At 44.0% G+C, this 26,418-nt stretch overlaps 1 protein-coding gene across 1 annotated transcript in view; it reads left to right on the top strand.

The window, feature by feature from the left end:
• ACBD6 (acyl-CoA binding domain containing 6) overlaps positions 1-26,418 on the top strand; it is an 88,214-nt gene that overhangs the window by 19,673 nt on the left and 42,123 nt on the right. Inside the window, exons 4-6 of the mRNA XM_059822091.1 lie at positions 6,881-6,963; positions 17,814-17,919; positions 24,808-24,897. Coding sequence (XP_059678074.1) covers positions 6,881-6,963; positions 17,814-17,919; positions 24,808-24,897 — 279 coding nt within the window. The remainder of the gene's footprint in view (positions 1-6,880; positions 6,964-17,813; positions 17,920-24,807; positions 24,898-26,418) is intronic.

Genomic DNA, 26,418 nt, shown 5'->3' with positions numbered 1-26,418 from the left:
CCCCGACTGGCTTTACTACTAATTTCCAACTGTGATTATGATGCACTTAATTAATTAACTTGTTATAGGTTAAATGAGTAATCTGCGAGGCCTTGATATAGATCGCAGCACTGTTTAGCTATGCAGCACAATCACATTAATTATAGTATGTTTGTTTTCTTTTTTAATATAATCCAGAAAATATTTTCCCTGTCTTAGATCACGTTTATAAGAGGAAATTCTGTGATGAGATATGTAGCCATTAATGGAATATTAACTAAACTCTCAGCAATGTTTAAAACAAAAGAAAAAAAAAAAACCAAAACCCAACATTATCCTGCGGCGCATACTGCCATTTTTTTTATAGGACAGTTTGCTCAAATGGTACAGATCCTCAGTGGTCTCTTGAAAACGCTCCAGGTGCTGAGTCATGTGCATGCTCTTGCTGAGCTGCTGCTGGGAGCCAAGAAGGATTGTTGAGAGAGGAATATTAAAATAGTCTGTTTATGACGGCCATTAATACGGCTGGTGCGGCGGGTACAGCAGCCTTTCGTGAAAGGTGGCTTTCCAGCAGAGTCTAACAGGGAGGCTGCCCTCAGCTGGGCTGTATTTTTATCTTGTTTGGCTATAACTGGTCTCTTCTAGTCTGTAGAGTGGTGAGAAATGCTGAGCTCATACATTTTAGTGGGGAAGGGAGGATTTTTAATGCTGTTCGTGCATCTAATACAGCACCTAATGTTCTAGATGGTAAAATTGTTCTTCCTTTAGTAGCATCACCTCTGAAGGGTTAATATTTCCCTTCCCTCCTGCTGCAGGTAGCATGAAGTTAAGCTGAGCTGTAAAGTCAGAAAGGTACAGGTGGAAAATACCTTTGGAAGCGGACATTGTTTGTCCTCATTTCATGCTTCATTAGCCACTCTGCCGGAGGACCCTCCCGCATTGTTACGGGGTCAGGAGCCTCCCGCAGTGTTTGGGGAGAGGGGACCTCTCCTCCTTGTCCAAGGGCTCTCATCTTCGGACCACCTGCATTTGGGGTGGAGCGCACCCTCCTCCCCTTGGCTCTCCTGGCACTGGCCTTAACTAGCGAAGGAAAAGACGGCAGCAATTATGGCACACACAATTAATGAGCTTCTAATCTCCAGCCTTGCGTGTAATTGCTGCTGTCAAATACAATTAGTGTCTGCCCAAGTTCCCTTCCCAAGGGGATGGCCAGCCCGTGGCACAGAGGGAGAGGAGGGGGGGGCGAGTGTTGGAAACTTCAGGAGAGTTTACATTTTCTTGTTGCCTCCCTAATAATCCTCACTCCTCAAACTGTGTCCAGAAACGTTAATCCAGAGCATTAAGGGGACATGGTGGCCAGCAAAGCAGGCCTTGAGGTCTCCTGTTGGGTTAAGTCTGTGAAGTGTCTTCTGTAAAACTTGTCACCTGAGACTATACCAGCTTAATTACAATTCAATCAGCACACTTCAGGGATTTACTCCTACCTTCCTGTGAGCCTGACGGAGTTACAAGACGTCGCCTGTCCTGTCATGGCAGGTGAGCGTGGAGCTGCTGATCACCTCCCAGGTGTAGTCTGGGGAGTTGGGACCTGGGCCAGGGTTTCTCCTGCCCCTGCCAAGCAGACCTCTGTGAACATTCAGTGCTTGCAGCTCCTCCAGGCTTGGTGGCTCCGGACCCTCGGTCGTACCCCAAAGCCCTGCGGGTACCCTGCGAGCCCAAGGCAGATTTTGGTTGCTTCTTTGGTGGCTGCTGAAGGCTGCCATGTTCCTGTCGAGCAGGGCGTTTCACTGTTCCGCTGCCGTGTATGCACCTTTCTGCAAACCGGTACGCAGCAAGGTTACGTGTGTCCCTGGCCCCAGCGCTGGGTGCTGAGCAGGGAAGCCAGGGAGCGTGCCACGCAGACACCTGCGGCTGGAGGAACGGGTGAGCTGTAGGAAGGTGAATTATGCAGAACAAATGCAGATTGGAATCTGCATTATGTATTTGCTGCTGCGGGAACACTTGAGAAGTTTTGATTGTAGTAATTTTGTTGGGAATATTTCTTGTCTCCATCCCATAAAGCCGGATACAGCTGCTACTCTGATTGAAGTTGCATCAGACTCAGGAAGAGGAAAAATAGTATAATAAGTAGCCCCTGAACATAACCTGAGATAACTTCTTCCATGCACTGCGGTGGCTCGAGTGTGAGATCCCGATGCATAGCTCTCATTCAAGTTGTCTCACCTTTCCGTTTCCAAGGTGCATGATGATGAAGAACTTAAATCTTGACCGTTAAAATGGTCAAGCATAACTTCGAAGATAAGAATTTTGATGAGATGAACCTTTTTGCTAATGGCTTTCTCTTTTTCTTAAATATGTATTTATGTGAAGCTACTTAAAGGTTTTGGGCGTGGAGAAAAGTTGGAGTGAGATGTGAGGGGACTGGGGGGTGATAGATATGCTGTGCAACACAGCCACGTGCCTTTCCAAACAGCTATTGCTACTGTGTGTGCTAGGTGTCTAGACATGCAAAACTAGCCAGGCAGAGTTCTGATTTTGCTCTGGATAAAACTGGGATGCCCTACATTTAACCCATCCCTAGGATCTAGCTCTTCTGTTAACTCCAAGTTGTGGTATTTATTTCTTTAAAATTTTACTGAAACTTGTGCTATTCCTGCGGTTTTGTAGTATGTTTGTAGGACTTCTCTGTACTTTTCCTTCTGTCAGGTTCATGAGTCCCTTGCCTTACATATAAAATAGCTGTGTACCATTCGGTCCCGTTCAGTCCCAGCTAATCACCGATGGTAAGTTCACTTGCGTCTCTGTAACGAGTTCTGGCACATGAGTTTGAAGTGAGTCATCGGAAGGGCCCTTGGAAGTACCATCTTTTTAAATTTGTTGTAGCCTGTTTTGTGTAGATTGGAATAAAGCTTGGCTCGGAGACGGGAAAATAATAAATCCCCGTCCTGTGTTCAGGGATATAGCAAGAGGTTGACCCACCAAACAAACCCCCGACAGGAAACTACCACTCTTCCTCTTAGATGATAATTTTCATCCTGCTCTCCAAAAATGCAAGGGGAGAAATGGATCATGCTGCGATCATGCGAGACTTTTAAGACCAAAACAGAAGGTGAACTCAAAACCCTCACAGAGGAAATGTTTGTTTCTAATTAATTGTTTTTCGTTTCCATAATGCTTAATATGATAAAACTATCTTCTCTTTCTCCTTTATTTTTCAATCATTATTAGACTGTAATGTTGTTAAAGCTTATAAGTGAGTTTGAGCTACTGTCTCGTTGAAGAGAAGATGGAGCTGAAATTTTCAGTGAGGCATTGGACAGGGTTTTTTAATGTGTCTGTCATTATATGTTAACCTCTGAACTGGGACACGACGTCTGTTTTATGGCTGACAACAATTTAAAAGTATACGTCTTGACATCGTGGATAAAGGAAGAAGGGGGAGTGGAGGAAAAAAAAATGAATTAATGATGTTAGCAAATATTAGTCCCTGTATTTCCATTTTGTTCAGAAAGTGGTTGTCAGGCTTTGAGGCCGTCTGGAGCAGCATTGTCAGTGACAGCCAGTCAAGATGCGATTGTACCTTGAATCAAGCCGGTCTTTTATTGACAAATACAGTGCACTGAGGCAGGGATGAGGATGCTCTGCTGTCTGTTCCAGGAGGAGTGCGGCTTTTCTCCTGGCATTCCTGGTGACATTTGAGAAGGATAGTTCTGGGCTTAGTGGAGTTCCCTGCGCCAGTCCGTGAGCGCATCGGGAGTCAGGGGAGTTGAAAATGTCTCTTAATGAGTACGTATGCTGCATACTGAAGCACATATTTGCCCGTGATTTATGCTAGCTTTGGTCCACCAGATCCACCTACCAAAGTTAACTGTCAAGAGCAATAGCGACTTTGGTATCAGCCTTAATTGTATGCGAGCAGCAAAGAATCAATGGGCAAGAATTAGGGGAAAACACGAGAAAATTCCAGTGCCTCTTGAGACATCTCTTACACTTCTTTATCATCTCTTCCCAGATCTCTTATGTGCCACTGCCTGTGCTTTGGCACTCGAGTGCGATCCTCCAAGGTTTCTTCCCATGCTGTCACAAATTCCCCTTTATTCCCACAGTTTTTAACTGGCAGTTTGAGGGCAACCCCCTCATGCCCACAGTAATTTTGCCTTTTCTACAGCATCTCTCTTACATGGTCCTGACTGCGGATAATACTGCTGTCATCTCTCTTGGATTCAGGTTGCAAATTATGGGAGCCTGGGATCATGTTATTTCTTAACCATCATTAGTTACATGTGTATGTGCAGTGCTTTTGGACAGCACTGCCAGCATTGAAAGAAATTGAGCTGGCTCAATTGAGAGCCACGTAGTTAATTATTAGTGCCTTTTTTTAACGGAAGAGAGAACATTTGCAGTGTCAGTTTTTAATTTCGTTGTGGTTTGCAGGGTAATGTGACTTTAAACTGTGTGTATGTAGTGTTCTCTTTATCTTAGCAGTCCTAAAAGCCCTTTTCTGCTGTAGAAATGTCAAGAGATTTAAGAAGAAACGTGCGTCTATCTGCACATTACTGATCCTTTCAGCCAGTATGAGCAACAAACAAAAACACAGGTTCTTGTTAGTACAGTAGCTGTGACATCGTTTGGAAGGAGCAACTGCTTCTGTCCCACCTCTTTCGTTACCCAGTTTGGTACGTTGGGCTCAGATACTGCGTGCAAGTCCCTGGCAAGCTGGGTAGTATGGATATTGGAAGCGGGCAGATGAGCTCATGGTATAGGCAATTTGTCAGGGGTAGCTGGAAGGAAACCACCTTGTATCTGCGTCAAGGCAGAGTTAATGTTTTTGGGAAGAAGCGTTCGTCGTAGCCTGGACAGATTCCCCTTGGGAAGTCCAGTGGTGATGAATGGTGGAGCTTTGTTGCTGTCTTTCATGGCTTTGCAGAGTAGGGGCACACATTAAATCCCAAGAGGATAGCTGAGACTTTTCCTGTACATTTTTCATAAACTTGTTCTACATAACGGGGACTGTGATGGAATAAGCTTGGTTCAACATTCATAAATTGAATATTGAGTTACCTATTTCTGTGTGAAAGAGGTGAGATAAAAGCTACTTGGAGAAAGTAACCTGTATATGGATTAAAAGCCAGAGAAGTTTTTGCCTGAGCGTTTTTGGGAAAGCCTTTATCACTAAGTTTCCCGATGACCTTATGTGTACTCAATCAACGTGATTAATCTTGGGTAGAAATGCATTGGTTGTGCAAAGAAGGTGAACTTAATCCAGAAACCTTTTTTACAATTTCTGCCTCTAGAAAGATGAAATTTATTTTCCCAAGTGTTGTTTCTGACTTTGAAAAAAAAGCAACAACCAAAAACTGTAGTGGGAAGAGATGAAAGAATATAGATTAAAAAATTTTTGTGGTTTCTGATACTGGTTGAATGACCACTGTCCCGCAATATCAAAGAAGATAGACTAGTTGTGGGTATAGCTTCATTTTATAGAAATAACTCCTGCATGTACTAGCAGATGATCTGAAATTAATTTTCTTCATAAGTGGTGTGGAAATAATTGATGGACAGTAAGGTTCTCTGCTAAATAATTTTTTAAGAGGGGCATTGCACTGTAAAGACTCTGAAGCCCTTTGCTTTCAGGAAAGGAGAACTTTGTGTCACCTTTTACTCTAAATTAGAGAAAGCCTACTTGCCATAGAACAGTTTTCAAAGCCAATTTCTTTTTCTTTTTTTCTTCTAAAGAAGTATGTCTGTGGTATCTGCAAACCCAAACATTACGGCTTTGGGCTGGTATGGGAAAGCTGAAAGGTGGAACTGGTTGGCTCAAACTGGGCAGGATGTAAAAGTAAACGTGTTATGGGGAAACAGTAAATTGATTTAAAACAAAAGCAACCTAGGGAGCAGAAAGACAAATGTAAGCATGTTTTCTTTAAAAAAAAAAAACAAACAAAATCAACATCTTTCTAGGTAGAATTCTGATGAGGCAACAACCTTTTTGGTGTAAATCAGCAATGCATTGCAGCTACTGCGAGACTGCTAGAGATTGGGACGGCTTTCCCTTTGCTTCTGATTTTATTCACCCTGGGTGTGTTAATCTCCTATCACGGAAAGCCACAGAACTGTCCGCTGACAACAGCACATTGCAATTAATGGGCTGTTTTTATAAGGAATTACTGCTGCCAATTGCAAACCGGTTTTGAGTGCTTACCTGAAGACCGAGATACTAGATGCCCTAGAAGAGTTAGGGTTTCTGGTGCCCTGCACCCCCTAATAGAGTCAGGCTTTCAGACAGCAGGCACTTAGCCCTTTCTGAAAGTCTGGCATCAATGTGAAGTCAGCCAATTGAAGATCCCAAGCTGCAGGATGTTTTTTTGAAAAGGTAGGCCTGAGGCTCCGTATCGATCAATCATTATTCTAATTGTTCATTTCTATTATGGTGGGAATCATTCAGAATCCTAGAGTTCCTCGGAGTAAATCATTTGGAAATGCTGCCCATTATAAAATTTAATTTTAAATCTATATTAAATAGATTTATAAAGGCAAGCTTTGCAATCTAGTAACATAACATTATGCTACCTCACAGAGGCTCGGCTTGCGGGTCCTGAGGGGCCATGGCTGGGAGCGCTGTGGAGGCAACGCTTTGGCTCGTCAGCGGGACGGCGAGGCTGCCAAGCCTACCTTTCGGGTGACCCTTCTGGGCCACCTTCAGAGGAGCATTGATCCGCTTTGCTGAGAGATCCATCCCGCTGTTCTGGATGGAGTAGGGTCGTGGGGTACCGTCTGCCGTGAAGATGAGGTTTCCAGGGGGCTGATGCCGTCTCTGGGGCAGGGGAGGGGGTGGGAGATGGCGGAGGGGTGGAACAGGAGGGGAGCCGGGGTGCTGGACCAATCTTTCTTTTTCTTTCAGGTGACGGAGAAGAGGGGAAAGGAAAGCAAAACTGCGTTTGGAGGCCCAGTTGTCAGCTCATTATATCACGAAGAAACAATCAGGTGATTATCTGCGCTGGACTTCAGTTAAAAACAGTATTTTTCTAACGTCATTTTGTTAAGCTTTTTTTTAATATTGCACAAGTGTGGTGGCAACTACAACAGGATAATAAATGACAGGAAAGAACTTTTCAGGTCCATAATCACTTAAATCAATAACTGTCTGTATCATTGCCAGGTAGTAACCTTTCCCTAGCGCAAGATGTGGGGGAAGGGCAAGGCTTCCCATTTTTCAGTTATATGGCTAAAAAAAGGTAGTATTGGATATTTTTAACAGAAAGCTATTCAGACACTACCTTTCTCAAATAGTTATTTCTTTACCAATACATTCATTAAGGACTGTTCAGTGAAGGTTTTAATGTTGGACAGTGTTTGCCTTCAGGGAGAGTTTGTACCTTATATCAAATTAATTTTTTCTAGCTTCTGCGGCTAGCATAGCAGAAACACATTTACTGAACTAGAATGGCTGCTATTTAAAAACTGTCAAGGTGCAAGTAGTAAGTGACATTAGCTACTGAATAAGGACAGCTGGGTTTTCTTGTTTGGTTGGTTTTCTTACTGTTCCAGACTACTAATCATGGGTATAATATTAACTCCAATACCTAAATGATTGCCCAGAGGATCTTTCAGAATACAGCATTGTATTTTTAGTTAAAATGAACAGTCAGGGAAGACTAAATTTTTGAGCAGTGTTTGCTGTCATGTTGCAGTCACCCATTTATGTGTATGTGATCCCATTTGTTTTATTGAATGTCTTGCATCATTTTAGTCACAGGAAATTAAAAGATAAACACTGATTTCTCTGCACACAGCCTCCCAAGCTTGCTGGGAGCTTTCCCAAAGTGTTAAAACTCTAACACAGCATTTCTTTGACTTGTCACAAACTAATGAAAAATAAATATTGAGCAGGTGGCTCCAAACCCTTTGCAAGGAGGTCAGGTAGAAATTGATATGGCTGTGTCCTGAGTAAGCAAACAGGGTGGCAGTTTTGTGCTTGGCAGTAGTGCGAGCACTTCCCTCAATGTTGCAATCCGCTTTATAGCGAGATGGAACAGTTGGCCAGGAGTAGCCTTCTCTGCCTCGCATGGAGAGCCAACGCATCTTTAACTTGCGCCTGGACCTTGACCAGAGGTGGTCAGGTATGACCTTGCTTTTAACACACTGTTGAAGGAATAGCACTTCTGCTAGCCCCAAGCTCCTTTTTCTTCCCTGCTCTGTCAACATAGGTCTCAGCCAACATCCTTGATCTCATAGTTTGACCTTGTGGTTTAAATCCTGTTCGAGCTGTTCTTTCAGGAGTGAAACATATCAGTGCTGCCCAGTGTTGGGTGCGAAGTATGAGCTATGCTTAGTCCTACAGTGCTTTCAGAGTCTTGGCTATCCTAAGTCCTGCCTGTGCTCCTTCTTGGATATGAAATACAGCATAATATACAGGAAAACAGTTTGCTCTGGTTGTCTTGACTAGTCTAAATCTCCTTGGCATATTTTTGTTTTCATTTCCATGAGAACATGACTTGTGCAGGACTTGAAGATAAGTACAGCTCTGAATGCATTTTTTCCAAACATACCATGAGGAACGTATGTGCTGTATGTTTAGTATAGCATAGCTGTAGTCCTTTACAAAATGAGGCTGTAGGCATATGTGCTAGGCATTCCAGCTCTGACACACCTGGAATAGGGTGATTCTGCTGAAAATGAGTTAAATGAAGTCTCCTGACTCTGCTGGCAGAATGGAAACTCATGCGGTCCATTAGCACAGCTTGGCTCACAGGCATTGGTGTCTTCAGATGCAAGATAAGAAGTAAGCAAGTGCCATCGTAATCTCACCCACATGCAGGTTGTACAGCTTCAACTTTCTCGGTGCAGTTGCCCATGTTATTATGGCTTTCATCTGCTGTTCATTCTCTTACAGGGAACAGGGAATAATTGTGTGCAAGTATAGGCACATCTCTAACAGTGATAATAATAATAATAATAGCAAAAGCATATCCCCAAACAGCAAAATTGCATGGGTACCAAATCTGCAAGCAGATGAGCCAAAGAAGGATGGCTCTAGACATTCAACTTGGCATCCAAGTTTATCTAGCGCATGGAGTGAATTGGTTTGATAGTAATACCACGCACCCGAGAAGATTGACTTTCCTGAGGCTGTGAGTGGTTACTTACAAAAACATAAGGTTAGCATTCAGTAATACTTCAGTGCATTTGCAAACAGAATGTCATCTTAAAAATATAAGGCATTTTCTGTAGAGGAAGAAAATGAAAATGTTTAAGGGGAAAGAAAACTTAACAGCTTGAGCCAGCGTAAACTTAAATACATTGATACTTATGGGTAAGTCCCATGCTGTAAGTTCAGTGTGTATGTGTATGCTACCTCAAAACCTAAGATCTGAGAAAATAAATTTTGGTGCAGACTATTTGATTGACTCAGTTGTCTGTGGTGGACCTACTGAAGCTTTACAACAAGCTTGCAAAAACTGCAATATAAATCAAACCACTTTAGTCTCTGTTTCCCAGGGCTGTTGATAGGATAAATATTTTCTAGTTACAGGATCATATTAAGGAAGCCTGGAATAAGCAAAAAAAGCCCTTATTTTGTGTGCTAAAAACTAAAACTCAAGTCCTCATCAGCCCTGGGTTCTGACAGACTGCTGAAAGCAATTTCTCAGCAGGCATTACTCTGCCAAACACAGCCTACCATGTGCCCTTTAGGATTCCGCTGATGCAAAGGCAGGAAAAGGCTGTCTAATGTACCTGGAGCCCGGCATCGTCGCAACCTCGCCTTGCACCAGAAGATAGACAAGGGTGCAAGTGCAGAGTTTTGAAGGTTCACGTAAGCAGGTTCACTTTATTTTATTCTTACCAGAAGCTTTTGAACAGTTTATCGAACGAGTAACCTCCTCCAAGCTGCTGCTATGTAATAGGAAGATGAGAGATCTTGTTTTAAATAGTGCAAACCACTAGTTTACCATCAGCAGTAAATTACCAAGCAAAGCAGCAGTGCCATTGCTTTCAAACTGAGTGTCTAAAATTATGCATAAATAATGATTACATTCATTTTGTGGAATTAAATGCTTGGGTTTTAAGGGGCAAATCTGTAAATGTTGGACAAAGTGGAGTTACCATACCCTACCCTAAAGTCAGGTGGATCGGAAGTAGGAGGACCCGGGATGGTGCCAGGGCTGATTTTGCCTTATCACTAATTCTCTCAAATGTTTCTGCTTTAAGAACAAGATAGAGAAATGGTCAGTTTGGCTCACAGAAGTACATTGCACTGATTCCAAATAAATCCAAGCGCATCCATAGAAACAGGTTATACCGATCTAATTAAATCAATTTAGAAAGAGATTCAGTTAAATCAGTGCAATTTGTGTGTTCATAGATCAATCCTCAAATCAGGAAAAGGTCTCTTGAGCTAATGAGGCGTAGCAGTTATTTACTTTGGGGTGCTGGGCACTGGTCATCAATTAGGAGTCATTAATAAACCCCGGCAATAAAGAGCTCAAGTACCCCCAGTGACTAATGGGGAGCAGTTGCAGAATGTATTAGCACAGTGCTCTGCCTCTGTGTTTCTCTGCAAATCACTTACCTCACTTCGGGCATTACATAAAAATAATGCGTGCTGGTGACTGATGATGGGGCTTGGAGGTTCCCCTGGAAGGAAGGATTTAGAAATTACCTGTGATTTCAGGCTGGGTATAGTGGTGGGGTTTTTTTACTGCTACATAAAGCTTTACGTCTCTCTTCTGGTCTTATTACCAGAACAAAAGCAGTAGTAGTTGAGCTCTTTCATGATCAAATAGCTATAATTACAGTTTCACAAACCTGGGAAATAAGCGGCGAGATGAGGTTGACTGATGTGTCACCAATATAAATCTAATCTAAGACACAAACTGAGTGAGATGCCAAAAATACCATAGCATTGGAAATTGAACTTTAAAGTTATTTTTAAATATTTTTTAAAGCGGGGGCGTGGAGGAGGCAGTTCGTAAGTCTTTCCAGCAAACGAAAGCATTGAGTTGGCAGATTGACAATGCGAAATAATGTTGCCAGATGTCCACATCCTTTGCCACTTCCACTGGAGGAGCCCTCCTGTGCTCTGCCGTGGGCTGCTTCCACGCGGCCTCGGTGTGCCGGGATGGGAACGACATCCACTGGTGGGCAGGGAGGCCTCCCTGAGCTATGCTTCTTACACTTCTGCCGTCCTGAGGGATGCTGAAGAAGCCCTTTTCTGGTAGAAACTTCCACCCTTTCCCGTAATGCTTGGGAGCAACCCCAGTTGCGAGTGGGGCTCTGTTTAGGATCGGCGTGCAGAGCGGGCACCCCTTGTATTCGGGACCCCGCCTGATGCCGTGTAATCTATCAGAATTGTATTAATCCCACTAACGCAGCCGCCATCTGGCCCCGCTGCTGGGCCGGCTCGCGCGAGCCCCCGTGATGGATGGCCTCGGGAATTGATTAGTTGTTGTGCGAGACAAATGAACTGTTTTGGCAGAAAATACCAGAGGTCGCTGCGTGTGGTCAGGCACAAAGGCTGCTGAATTTTAAAGAGCTACTTCCAGCATCCATTGCAAGGATGCCGCTTCGGAGCGGCGAGGGCTTTTGAGATGAGCCCGGCACTCCGGAGCACGGTTGGGGTTTTGTTCTCTCCCTCCAGCCCCGCTTCCGGGAACACCGGCGCTGGAAAAGAGCGCAAAGCTGCAGAGGCGTGGGAGCCAGCATCCTTGCCGTGTTGGGAATTACGGGCTTGTACTGGTATTGTGCGTGCGTTTGGGTGGCTGCGCCGCAGATGTTTGTCGCTCGCATAAATGCTGGGCTGTGCAATCCCTGCGGAAGAGCTTTCCTGGTTGTGCGGAGCCCAAGCAGCCTGCAGCGTGCTCAGCCGTGGCGCGTCTCAAACAAAACACCTGCGGGTCCGGGCAGCTGGGGTTTGGGTTTTTTCAGGTCAGTGTTAGTTAGAAATGGATGCTTTTCTGGTGATGTTTAGCCGGCAAGTCCCTGACTTCAAGATGATTGCCAAGTTTATTGCTTTCCCCCCCTCTATTGTCCCTCGAGCAGTGACTCTTGGGGCTTTGCTTTGTTGTGCAAAGGGGTGGCGTGGCTCAGGCCTGCCTCCCCTTTGGGAGAGCGCATCCTTCGGTGGTGGCTCTTATTTGGGGTTTTCACGGCCGCCTCCTCTCCGTTGCCGCCGCTAATCTACCAAAGTGCGTGCGGCGGCGCGGCGACGGGTGGGGAATTGGATGACACATGTCTCGCTATGTCCCGGCTGCTCTCTGAGGACGGCACGCGAGCGTGCCGGCAAGTGGGCAACACTTCCCCCGGGACGGCCTGCCGGTTCAAAATAAACTTGAGTTATGGATTTATTCAGCTTGTAAAACCTCAGCTGGTATAAATAATTGAGAAAGCAAAGGTTTGTCTGTGGTGCATACCTCAGGGACCCACTCCTGCCTCCCTCCCTCCCACCACCCTTTCTTATGAAAATGATCCCAGTTGCACTGATAGATAATAACAACACCAAGCAATTAAAAGCTATGGGTGGCTGGAGAGAGGAGAAAAGGTTCAGTTAATGAGCTTTTCCTCTTCCTGTGCCCAGGAGAGCCTCAGAAGTGACGAGGCGATTAAAGCGAAGAGATAATTATAGATTATGTGAAAATGGGTCCCTTGGGGGCCGAGGGCCTTGACATAAACAGTAAGTGTTGCGAGTGTCTCTCTGCTCCCCGCGCACCGCCTGCTCCGCTCCGCCGCGCTCCCGCTCGCTCAGCAGCGCCGTGCCAAGCAGACGGGTGAAGCCACCTGTTAGCGGCACCCGGGGCCGCTCCGCAGCAGGTCCGCTGGGACGTGGCTTGGACCAGCCCCGGGAAAAGGGGAGAGGACACCCAAAGTAGCACCCGATCGCAGCCCTCTGCCCACAGCTTTGTGCTGGAGGTAACCTGCGAGGTGGGGGGGGAGGAAGGGGACGGGACAAACCTGGAGGATGTTCTCTGCGCGAGGGTAGAATATCTGAATCTCAAGTCTCTTCTGTACCCTTTTTCCTGGCAGTCTTGGTGGCTGTTCAGAAAGCAAGGAGGTTTACAGCACTCTGGGTAAGAAGGAAGTGAAACCTGATTAACTGGCAGCAGGTCTTTTCCATGAGCTGTGTAAAAACTGTTGGCTCCACACATGCATTTTGGACAGCTTATGAAGAAGGCTTGTGAAGCCTTCCAAGCTTGGGGAGAGATGGCTTGGTTTAAGTTCTTCCACGTCCTTTTATTCAAGGATGGAAGAAGCTGCCCATGTGTTATCTGCCGGCAACAGATATGCTTCAGCTCAACAGTAAATCAGAGTTAGCATCTCTTACTGGGGATGAGGAGAGCAGAAGAAAATAGCTCTGGGGGTTGAACATGTGTCAGCAAGGGAGAAGAAAAACCCTTCTGACCATCCTCAGGAAATAGACGTAAACACATTCGCTGCCTTTACTGACAGTCAAGTGGTCGCTGACTTGGACTCCTTTTTAGCGCAATGAAAAGAACCGGTGCTTGTATATCACACAGTCTGATGTGGAAACAAAATTGCATCCAAGTCTTCCTTTTAGCTATGGGTTTTAAATAACTGTGCATATCTCCATTAGGTTGAGTTTTGTCATCTTTCCCATCTGAAGATGTCTTGAATGCTCTATTTTTACTTGGGATTTTTCTGAAAATACTGATAGAAGTGTGATGGGGTTCCCCCCCAACATTATCTGAGCAATGTCTTTGCAGTGTCACTTAGTTTTTTATTTCTGATGTGCTTCTGTCTGGTTTTAGAGTGTTTCTACCAGTTTCTGGGCCTTGCTGCTGACTCTTACCAGTTTTATGCGGAGTGTAAACTCCTGCTGGGAACTGGCCTGATAAAAATACTGCATCCTTTTTGTTTTCTTACAGCTACTACAGTGGAGGGATTATTCAGTATGTACACATACACACATGTGAAATAAAGGTGGGGGGGAACTGAGTTGCAAGGTTTTCAATCTATGTTTCTTATTTGTCCTGTGTGGTTTTGAGTACAACATTGGCAAATAACAGTAACTTGCCTTTATTCCATTCGCACCATTGAAGTGGAGCTTTTTCCCTAGTACTAGTCCCTCCAGAAATGTGGTTTTAACTCCTCTGAGCTCTTTTCTCAGTTTCCCTTCCTGGTTTTGACACATGACTAGATCAAATTGTTTTAGATGTCTGGAGTGCAGCTTCACATGACTATTTTGTATGCAGGTAAAATGTCTTTGTTAGGACTGTATGGACTTCCCTCAAATCTGTTCAGGAAAGGGCTCATTTCTCTTTGTTAGTTTTTACAGAGAAGTTGGAGATAATATATGCTAATTTTTTTGAAAGGGTCATCAGGAGCAGAGGAATGGTTTAAAGCTTGAGAAATAAATGCAGAACAGAAAGGCGAAATTTCCCAAAACCTTGTCTTCAGGTGGGGAAATTGCTATTCTGGATTAGTTCCATTGTGGAGACTTCTGAAAGAAAAGTGGTTTTTTGGAAGGGGTGTATGTAGAGCATTTGCAGAGGTGGTTATTCCAGAAAAGCTAAATCATATCCAAATAGCTGTGTCAGGTTGTTTCCCCCTTACAGACAATAATGTCCTCAGGAAAAGACTGTAGAAGTCTTGTCTGGAGGCTGTGGTAGGAAGATCGCCTGGTTTTGGTATGTCATTGTTAACGTGCCCCCTCTCCGCGGGTGCAGCCCCTGCAGCACGCTCCCTGTGGAGCACAGTCAGTTGCTTTATCACTACCATCTACCTTCTGGTACCTCTGGTGCTGCCGTGCGAGGTGTGGCAGGGCTGAGCCGCCCGGGCTCTGCAGCAGGTGGAAATGCTGGTTCCCAGGCTGAGTGGGTGGCATCGCTGCCCGGGATGGAGGGCACAGCCTGAACTCGTGGTTGTGACACGGAAAATCATCTGGGAGTAACTGAGGATGGCTGTGGACTTCTCTAGCAAGGAGAGACTGGGCTCTGCTGTGGTCCTACGGAAGAAAGAGCGATCCGTAATAAATAAAGTGCGTGTGGCTGTGCAGTGGAGAAAAGGCTGCTGGAACCAAGTTACTGTACGGTGTTGTCTAAAAAGCAGCTTCACCCAAAAGGCTGCTTTCAGCAGCCAAGGGTGTGTTTGAGAGGTTGGACTGATAAGGTAGGACTGGAGGGACTTCCCAGCATGTCAAATCAGCCCTTGTTAGTAGGGGCGGGCATGTCTCATGACCTCCATCATGAATCTGTCAAGCTCCATCTCGAGCAATATAAGCTTTTGCCTTTTCTAATCCCACAATGAGATTCTTTTTTGCCCAGAATTCAATTGCATCTAAAGCGTGCAGTGATCTGGTTCCCAGGAGCTTGTGTGTAGTGAGCAGACAAGACCTCCAACGAATGAGTTCCTGAGAGACTGGTTGAGAAACTGGAAGACTTCTGTAATGTCCCTAGGCCTAAACATGGAGTGTGAAATCTTGTGCAGCACCCAGCTCTTTACTCGAAAGGTGCAACTCAGTTCTTTGAAAGGACTGCTTGCATACAAAGAATAGGGGTGATGTGCGGGAGAACGGTGCTAATAAAGGAGCAAGGTGAAAGATAGGTCAGAGGAAGTGACTTCTTGTGAGAAAGCAGCACTCTACTGCTGGAGCTGAGTGTCAGCACTTCTTCCCACCTTTTACTGGCATGAGGAAGGAAAGAGATGCTTGGGGTCTGAAGAATTAGCATGTAACTTAGTAAGCTAGATGCCTAACAAAAGACAAAGTTATGTAACGGAGCTCTGGCTGTCCTGATGGGAGCTGGGGACATGGTCTTAGTGGCATTGGTATTTTCATTTTTTTGGGACTACAGGTCAAAGAGCATCACTTTTTCTTTGTAACCCATTGCTCAGAAATGCAAATAACATTTAGATTTTACTTTCGTTGCTTTGATGTTCTTCAACCTGTGAGGTTCAAGAGCAGCGTGGATGAATAGGAGGAGTACTGTTGCCTTTTAGCATGGGGGGATCAGTTCTCAAACTGTCCTGTTGCATTGCAGAGGCTGTTCTCTCCTGCCTGAAAGGCCCACAGCAGAACGACCTGCCTACTGGGTCTGACCTGCTCCAGCAACCTCCCGTTTTACAAGGAATTTCCTTTGAGGCTGTCAGGTCTGAGTTGTGCTGAACATCCAGACTATCTTACGTTGAGGCAATTGAAAACTGGGGATGTCATGGGTGGCAACTGCTTTATGTTTAACTCTTGTGAAGCTGCCAAGTCCTATAGCAACGCTGTTCATTTGAGCCATCGTTTTCATCTGGAAACTAGAAAGAGAGGGCAGTATGCAGGCTTTTGGTTTTCTAGAAGTAAACCAATAACGTCTTTTCTTTACTCCTCACTAGCAATGCAGTTGTATCAGTGTATCTATACCTAAAGGTATTGTTGTAAAGGTGCCTCATGCTGGTATGGCATAGCCCCCTTTCCGTAGAAAAATTGGCTGTGTTGGAATAAGAAGCTTTCCACTGGCGTACCAGCATGGGCGGTAGGAGAGACGTACTACCTCAGCAATACAGGTGTCAGTAACTTCCCATCATGAGATACGTGGGTGCAGATTTATACAGCAAGATAAAAATGTCTTCATTCTGCTTTGTCCCATTGCTAAAGATTCCTAACATTAGTTTTTTTTAACTGCCACGAAGCGCTGTAGCTCCAGTCACTCATACAAAACTCTTTCGTAATGTTTTAAGAATCTGTGAAATGTCTTAACTTCACTAGAGGTTCTGTTTGGCTGGTAGGAACCGAAGTTTTAAGATGTCTGAAGCCAGAGTACTGCTTTTAGCTCTAGAAGAAGCTATAGGTGTAACTCAAGCACCTGTGACACCACAGCTTGTGGATCTTTCTTGCCTGCGAGCAGGCCTGAGCGAGGACATGGTGGTGTCCTGGCACAGACACGTGTGGGTCCCTCTGCATACGCCAGCCTGCTGCTCTGAGCAGAGATCATGGTCAAGCTTTGTCTTAACACCATCAGTACAAAAAGGAGTGCAATGGGGTCACCTGCAGGCTGGTAAATAAAGAAATAAACCCAACCAAACCCTGTGACCAGGTTCCAAGACAAACACCGAAGGTTTCACAAATCCCTGAACAATTACCTACCAAAGAGTGCCCAATAATGTCAGGCACCTGTTTTAAAGCCGCCAAATAAAGTACTTGCCCACTGTTGACTCCTTTCCACCCAGAATACTAAGTTGTAGAGCTTGTCCTTTAGAGAAGCCAAGAGTATGAATGGGTTAAAGAGCAGAACAGAGTGGAAAAAGGACCTGGAAAAGGGAAATATACTCATCTGGATGCAGCCTCTAGCTACAGAAATCCTTAAGCCACTGAGTTTCTGAAGCTGGGAGGATCTAACCAGGAACAGATAACTTTGCATGTGTCCTGTTTCGTCTGCTTTTTTTCTCCAAGCCACCGTTAGTGGCCACTGTCTGAGATGGATGGCATCCGAAGGGCCTCTGATCTGACCCAGAGTGGCTGTTACAAGTTTGTATAGCAGGGAGAAGAGCAGCTTTAGCCTTTTCTCTTCTGTGGGATTGCAGTGATTTATACCAGGCCTTGAACGTGGTTTTTGCTGGCTAACTGTATAGACTTCCTCTGCCAGTTCACAGGATTAAGCTGACTTTTGCCCTGGCATAATATTGTTAAAAACAACCTTTGTTTTCTAGGAAGCAGGATCTTCTGTCTCTTACCTTGGGGAAAAAAGCGTATTATTCTGCATGTGCAATACTAGGCATCTGCTTCAGTCCAGTGATACTATTGAAATGTCTGTAGCAAAGTTAGAGCTTATGATGTGCACGTAGCCTTTGTGTTGTGCAGTAACACGGTGCTTCTTTTGCTTCTGTTTCCTGAATAGGGAAGAGGACAAGAACATTTTTGATTACTGCAGAGAAAACAACATTGACTATGTAACCAAAGCCATTCGATCAAAAAAAGTGGATGTGAATGTCACAGATGAGGAGGTATGGAGAAAATACCATCAATCTTTTAACTGTTTGGTGTATTAATTCAGTGCCACTCCTTTCCAAAATTCCCTGGTTAGGATTGTTCTAACAAGGTGCTACAACAGTTAGACAAACACTTGGTCATTGAGACAGGGATAGTCTATTTGAAAATAGCTTTCCACTGGATTTCTAGTAGTGTGGATGTACTAACTGTGGTGCTGTAGCATACCAGAAACTTACTTTCTATGTTATTTTCAGCAACGCCAGCAGCCACTTGCAGAATAAGATCTTCTGAATACCCCCCTTTCCCCACCTTGTACACTAAATGTGGTCAAATAGAAGTAGGAAGTGAGGGAAATGGCTTTTTTGATGGATGAACTCTGTTCACGGATGAAGTAGGATTTCTGCCATGCCATCAGCTTTTCATCGTTCCCAGGTGGAGGGTAAATGAGAGACACTGGCTTTTCCAGCTTCACAAAAGCAGTGACATCGTCCAGTCTTTCTCTGCTCATCAGACTCAAAACACAATTTCCCCATAGGGAGATAATACAGGCATTGCCAGAAACCTCAAGAAAAAGATAAGTGTCTAAAATTGTGAATTGGCTTGATCCTTTTCTTGGTAAAAGTAAACACCTGGTGTGGACAGTTCCCTGTTCATCCTTCAGGAAGTGTTGTGGTACCAGCTTTATCGCCTTGGTTTTGATGCTTGCATGCTGCCACCTAGCCCTGCTCGTGGTCTGTCTACATACAGCTACTTTTGCCCACTGCTTTCCAGCATATTGTGTTTTGGTGAACAGATGAAGTGCTTACACATTCATAGACTGAGACGCCACAAATTCAGTTGGGTTCTCTTGTAGCTCTAAGCAGATTTCTGCCCTCTGAGCCATGACAGCCCCGGCTGGGGCTCTGAATGCTGATGGCAGGGCCTTTTATTATTAATCAGGAATTCATGTGAATTAATTTTCAGAGGAGAGGAGGGAGGGTGTTCACGATCAGGCTTGGAATTTCACATCATAAATTCAATGAACTGAAACTGTCAAGTGCCACACAGTCACTGTGACAGAGCCATTTCTGAGCTCCATCTCTCCTTCTACTGAGCACAGGTTACAGAAGTAAATGTCCAGGACAGTCCCACAGAACACAGCTGGAGTCCTTTCATTAATAAAAGCTCGGTTTTGGGATCACATGCTTGCAGTAAGTGTACAATAACATCATATTAGCATTGCTTCATTTCCACTGGCAAGATGCTCTTTCATAGTTAGCAGCATTCAGAAGCTCGTACCTTCTGTTGTGTTCAAGCAACAAATGTGCTTGTTGTCAGCCAAAGACATTTTGTTTTTTAAAAAAATCAAAATATTTGGTGAAAGATGGCTGAAATATTTTGGTGCTCTAACAACATAAATGCTTAGAGCCAGATCTGAAAACTGCCAGGTGACATCCTCTTTGGGAATTATCCATGAGTCTCTGATGTAAAAGAAGACTTATTTCAGAACTAACGGGTATTAGCACATGACTATTGCAGAGTGTGGAATTGCTTCAGCACAGACAGGACACAGAAAAGCCTGCCTACCCATGAAAGGCACATGGAAAGATTCCCACTGGTGCAAAATTTCCCCATAGATGAAATTCTCACAGCCTCAGTGATTTTGGCTTACCACAGCAAATGCTCAAACAGGGAAGTAAGAACCTTTTTTTTTTTTTTTTTTTTTTTGGCAAGTGCTGGCTTCCTTAGGCTTGACTCTAACTGGTCCAAAAAACCCCTAACAATTAGCATACCAAAAAGAAAAATCTGAAATAAATATTTATTTCATGTTGTGTTAAGGAGCTGAAACCATTACCAATGTTGTTTGGTATCCAAATGTGTTCCTCACAGTCTGGAGGGTAGCTTATTTTCCAATATCGTGCAGGTTGATTGAAGTTTTAGAACCCGTTTTAGACTAGAGATAACCCAGACCGAGCCCTTTGGTAGAGTGAAGTGTATGCAAGCATAATCTTGTCATTTTTATAAACTATTTTAGTGTTACTGTATAAATACATCCTGCCATATCCAAAAGAAGCCTCTCCTAGCCCTCTGAGCATAATGCATGCTGTCAATCCTTTGATTTAAATGCATATAAATTTAAATTGGCAGCAGGGATACGTACAAAGAGTTAACTTGTTATGGAACGAAATCTACTGAAGCACCAAATAGTCTCGTGCTAAACTGCAAAGACGCTGGGCTCAGCTTTTCCTTGTACAATAAAGACTTGACTGAGGTTGTAAGGTGTTTAGATTTTATTTCCACGTGATGCGTTAGTACTGTATCTAATTGTATCCCCTCGTTTTATGCAAACCTGAAATAAGTTAGCGAAAGGAGAAAAGCAATCAAGAATAAAAATTGTAAAATGGGGACAAGCCAACTTACTCAAAGCAAAAGGATTTCAGAAAGGGCAATAGAAGTATCTGGGGTTTAGATAGATGCGCTTGAACACATTTGAAGCGTAAGCGGTCTCCTCCCCTAGATTAAAAAATATAAAGATCTTCATGTACAGCATTCAAGCCACCATACCTGCTAACAGTTTGGATATAATAAACTTCAATTTAGAATTAAACGAATAATCTAATGACAGTAATCATGTACAAGCTTCCATTTACTGTATCTAAATTGCCCAGAGTTCAACAGAATAGCTTGCATTCACTTAGAAGAAGTAGCACAGACTAAAACAACCCGTTTCTCTTACGTATGTCAGCAGGACTAATGAAATAAGAAATGGACTGTGGCTGTGAAATCGCCACAGGCACATTCTGGTAGCATGAATTGCTTGCTGCCTTTTTGAGAATAGTGTTTTTTCAACTTTTAACAAACCAGGAACTGTTCAAAGGCATAGATGAGTTGCTTTTGTAATTTGTGCCAAGGGCTCTGGAGGTTGTAGAGGCTTTTTTTTTTAATTGTTGGAGAAATCCCAGTAAACAAACATGTTACCTGTGTGCAGTATTGAAGCCCTTGCCAAAACTTTAATGAAAGGCGTCTGAAAATATGCTCGCTTGGTCCCCGATCCTCGTGCTTTTGAGACAGCAAGTGCCAAATTGGTGCCAGCTTGCCAAGGAAAGGACAGGGGGAAAAAAAAGGGTTTGAAGAAGGATCATATGCTTCTGGATCTACAGGCTTATTCCCGTCAGAAAAAATTCCCCAAATGTTTCAGAGCTCTGAAAGCGCTTGACTTCCAAATCAAGTCTGAAGTTTACCTGTATAATTGCAACTATTGCTCTCCCATTCACTATTTTTGCTATCATGGGGAGATGTAGCCGTTCTATATATATCTCTTCTTAATTACTGGTAATAAAACACTTGCCACAGTTAGAGTGGCTCTCATTGGTATACAGCCATTACAGCTGCAAACATTGTGCCTAGAAGTATAGCTTAATATTGTAGCGCATCCATTCAGTTTGGCTTTGTTCTCCTCTTTCTCTGCACTGGCTAATTGATGTGAAAATCATTCCCATCCGTTTGTCTGCTGAGACTCGGTATATCCGAGACAAATCCCTGTCCTGTGCTTTGTTTGTGAACACCCTGTGACTTGGAGCTGAGCAAAATTGATGTGCTGTTGGCTTGAGAAACTGCTGCAGAAGCTGGCCAAGCTGGCAGCGGTTATCCCAGCAAAGCACAGAAGATTTAAGAGGCAGGGTTAGTGCACTGGGGCTATTTTTATGCTTTTTTTATTAAATACTTCAAAGACAGGGGAAAACGCATCCTCTCAAGTAACTTCTGCAACAACTGTTGTGTATTTGAACTGCATGGAGTGAGCACCTTGATGTTTGATTGCATTTTGTCAAGACTTCACTACTGCAGTGCTTTCCTATATGAAATTATTCGTGTTGCTTTCAGGCTGTCGCTGCTTAATTAAATAGTCATATGGGAAGTGTTTTGGGAAAGCTCAATCTGTGGCTCTTAAGATTTCTGCCGTGTTAATTTAAACACGCAAACACATGTTATATGCTGATATAAAGTAGCAGCTGTGCAGACTAAAGAATTTCTCAATGTGCATAGGTGATATCCATGCTATACAAAGAAGTGGATTGTACATTCAGTATAAGTTTGTCTTATCGCTAAGGTTTGCTTTAAGGAAGACATGGGAAACAAGTGGACTTTGTAGCTGTATATCTGCCGAAGTACATTAGCTAGAACCCCTGAGCGTTTTAATTTGCCTGATACTATGCAAATGGTAGTGAATATTGTCCTGTTTTAAATACAAGTTTCGTAGCAATGCTTTTTGTTATACAGTAAGTAGATTGAGATTCTTTTGCAGGTATTTTTACTTCCACATCAAATGGTGTGTTCTTGCACAGAAGGTCTGCGAAGTCCCTTACACCCTGTGTTTAGGGCGCAGCATGCTGCAAGGATGCGGACATTCCTTGGGTGGAACGTGTCAGCTTTTTAATAGTGCACAATTACAATGCAGAACCATTTAAGGCGCTAATTGGAAAATATTGTATCCATTTAGAATTGCAGAGAAAATATATAGGTAAGCAGAGTGTAATTACCCAAAGTGGAATTGGCCCAAGACTTGAAATCCATACTCCTGCAAATAGCACAAGGAGATTTTTAATGACTATAGACGATCAGGCTTCAGTTTCTCGTCTTGTTCAAAAGGCAACATTTGCAGCAGAACCAGCCTTCCAGCGTCATGGGAAGGGACCAGTTGCACAGTGCTGCAGTACCCCTGAGCTGACAAAATTGGCAGCACTGCCTCTCCCAGACTGTTGGTTTTCCTTTATTGGTCTCAGCCAAGTTCAGCACCAATAAAATGAGATTCTGCTTGTCCAGAGACAAATGCAAACCAACACATTATAGCTACTAATTTGTAACACAGATATAAAGGATAGAAATGCCTTTGTTTTGTCCTGTAATTGCACAATAATTACAATTGTGTAACTACAGCATTGTTCCTATACACACATATAAAGAACCTGAAATAATCGGTGAAGTATTTATTGCTTGTGTGCGTATTAGAGATAAAATGCCCCTTCTGAAATAAATATCTGTGGCGCAAAAGTTGGTATTATTTGTCCAACTGAAATCCTAATTCTTAAGTAATTACCAGTCCAGAGATGAGTTAAGGATGCTAAACATGAATTAAAGATCTTTCCATGTTTACCAAGTATTTTAAATTGTACTCTTTCCCCCTTTTAGACTTTGATAGTGGTGTTGAGTGCAAGAACATTAATCATGAAATGGCCTATGGATGTCATCAGTGCTTCCATAGAAAGTCATTGTCAGAAAATTCATTCTAATTCAAGGTTAATTAGTGTAACATTAAAATTATGTGTTACAAAAATTAATCACTTGCTGGGTCAAAAAGTGTGTTAAAAAGCGTAATGCCTTGTGTCTGAGATCGCCTTTCCTTACTCAAAATCATGTTCTACCTCTCCTGCCCTGCCCAAGAATATCCAGCAGAAGCAACGTGAGCTTCGGTTGCAGGTGTCTTCTGACCCTCCAGTTTTGGCACAGTGGTCGGGAAATTTGGCTCACAGTTCCCATTAGCAGATAAATGAGTTGCTCACCTTGCTCCCCACTGCTCTGTCGAGAGATTTATAACCAAGCGTGGGCTAATTTCACTGATTCCATCTGTGAAGGTCTGGGACTGTTTTGTGTAGCGCACTGGAAAACACAGGTCGGTCTGACGGTGGCACAGCTTGGGGGATGATTTCTTGGTTATCTGCAGGGTAATTTCCAAGGAATCCCCTGCAAGTGTGCCACATGCCATCCTACATCAGGAGAGACTGATACTAACAGTAAGTTTAATTTACTAAGTGTACGTAGTAAACAAAGGAAAACCTTCCATCTCAAACTACTTTGAGCTACCTTTCTCTTTGGAGTTGCCGATATACAAAATCTTCTGTAGTTCATAGAAAATGCCTCAGAGCTGCTTGTCAAAAGGCTCTTTTACTGTTTTGAATGCATTTTTGCATTATAAGAAGATAAGCATTCCAGCCTCAGCACAGGGCTGTTAAAGTGCATGAAACTGTATCACAGCTCTGCTCTGATGTCCTGTTGCAAAAACAAGCATTACCTTTCTCAGGCTTGGCTGTTCTAGCCCAGAATTGGAGCGGCACCCGTGAACCCAACCCCAAAAGCTTGGCTTCACTACTTCCATAGCCCTTTCCGAGGCCAGCTGGGTGTTCAGATGTGCGTGGTTAGCCCTTAGAGGGGACCTTAGCAACTTCCCATGTCCTTGACAGGCAGGAGGATCTGAACTTCCATTGCATCCCCTCCCGTGGTGGCAGAGACATGCAGAGAGACTTCAGGTGTGCAGAGACTTGTAGAAAGGGGACGGGAAGAAAACCACGGAGGCTTGGGAGGGGCTGGAGGCATGGATGCAGCAGTCCATGTTGCAGAGCTGAGAGGGGGACGGTTGCGGGTGATGCCTGCCCAGACGCCCAGTTTTAATCATCTGTTGCAGCAGAGGCCGGGCTCCTGGGTTGAGTGTTTTGGACCTGCCAGAGGAATGAGCTTGTGGGGACTTGGCGTCCAAGTGACAGGCAGCATTGAAAATCTTACCCTCGCTCTGTAAGTCCTTGCTCCCAGAAAAGTCAGAGGTGTTAAAATCCCAAGTCTATACAGGGAAACAAAGAGTGTTATGGCTCCTGTTTTTCATGCTTTGCTGCTTTTCCCCTCTAAATTTTTTCTGGCTTGTGGGTTTGATGCTAAATTAATGAAAAATTGAACTACGTGTCACTTTTAACATTTCTAGCATTATTCTGTAAGTCCAAGTCAGGAGTAATAGTATGTTACATACTAATATTAGTGTAGTTTTTTTAAAAAGTCTGTGTTAATTTTGTTATTGGTACTCAATGCTTCATAGCAAGACTGTGATTCTCTGCACTTTTTTTTGGCTGGCTTTGTCAATTTTCTTCTGGACGTTGCAGGGCCGGGCTCTGCTCCACTGGGCGTGCGACAGAGGACACAAGGAGCTGGTTTCAGTACTGTTACAGCATGCTGCTGACGTTAACAGCCAGGTAAGAAAAGAATAAAAAGTTGAATTTGACTGATGTGTTACATAGCCTCCTGACCAAATGTTTTGCATGAAACTGAATTCTTCCAAAACTCCATAGCAAGTTCTGTCAGGGCACTTATCACAGAGAACAACATCCAAAAAGGTAACCTGGGAAAAATAGCAGAATTTGGTTGCATGAAATACATAGTCATATGACATAATCCTAAGGGGCCTTTTTCAGCTCCTGATAAAAATTCTCCCTGCAATAATGTTTTTTGGTCACTTGGCTGTGGCTTCCAGTATGACTTACTGATGGCAAGAGGGATTTCCTGCGTACGAGGTGTTTGGTAGGTTCCTACACAAAGTGCATTCTCCAACGTATTTTTCATAACACTCTCTCAGAAGTTTGTGGACTAATGGAAAGAGAATCCCTCTTTGCCTAGCAGAAAAGCATCCAAAAAATGCCTGTTTTCGGCAGAGGACCCCACAGGGGTAGGTGATGCTTCAGGTCATGGCATGGTGGGCATGTGACAGCTACAGCAGGATCTCGGTGCTGGCTGAGGGCAAAGTCAAATGGCTTATGTCATTTCCATCCCCATGTACCCACCTCGCCCCTTTGGGGGGTCACCATTTCTAGCACAATTTGACTTCACTGAACATAAAGCAGCTTTTTAGCCACTGCAGTTTGCAGCCCCTGTGTCTGAGCTTAACTAGCAGCAGTTTTAGGGCACCTTAACAGACCAGGCTGTGAGCTGTGCTGGTTCAGCAACCGCTTTGCAAGTGGTTTATTCCAACCAGCCAGCTTGAGCCTGCTTGTGTTCGTGAGTCAACGCTCCTAGTTTTGTCAGCTTGTTGTAATTAAGGGCTGACCTGTGTAAATGCGATCGTGTTCAGAAATAATTGTCTAACATATTTCTGTCAAATTATGATTGACTGCTCTTTACCAGCGTGGCATTTACTGGGTTTGCTCTCCTGCCCGATTTGGGCATAGGTACACCTCTGCTGACAAATTTGCTAGCTTTTACCGGTGAGATCTTAAGCAGCCTTGCAATAGATGCTTCGGGAGTTTGTAAGAGGTGGACCTTAAGCATAGTTGCAATCTGCAGGCTTGTCAGCAGACCTGTAGCGTTCACAGGTGTTGATAGCTGGGTTGATATTTACACACACATGAAACTGTTGTAAAGAAGTCTTTCTTGCCCTTGTCTGGGTAGAATTGCTGGTGGGATGGGTATTAGGAAGCACGGCTCCGCAGTAGCTGGTGAGACATGTATCTTTGTGCTTAGACCTCAGGGGTTTCAGTTGTAATGGATTTTATAGGAGTTTTTCCTTACATAGAAGAGGGGCAGTGGAGCCAGTACAAACGGGGGAGCTTTGCGTGCCCCACTGTCAGACCGGACCATCACCTTTCAGTTAGCGCTGGTGAGTGTCGTGTTGGATACATATGGGAACAGCTTTGCCTTGAAATTGGGGAAGAGTCAGATCAGACACCTGCCTGTCCCCTTTGCCCTGGCAGCCCGGGAGATGGTTCTGTCTGGGATGCTGC

The sequence above is a fragment of the Gavia stellata genome, chromosome 10 (assembly GCF_030936135.1).
Source record: "Gavia stellata isolate bGavSte3 chromosome 10, bGavSte3.hap2, whole genome shotgun sequence".
Lineage (NCBI taxonomy): Eukaryota > Metazoa > Chordata > Aves > Gaviiformes > Gaviidae > Gavia > Gavia stellata.
The sequence above is the reverse complement of the archived record's forward strand: the minus strand, read 5'-3'. Positions and strand labels throughout refer to the sequence as shown.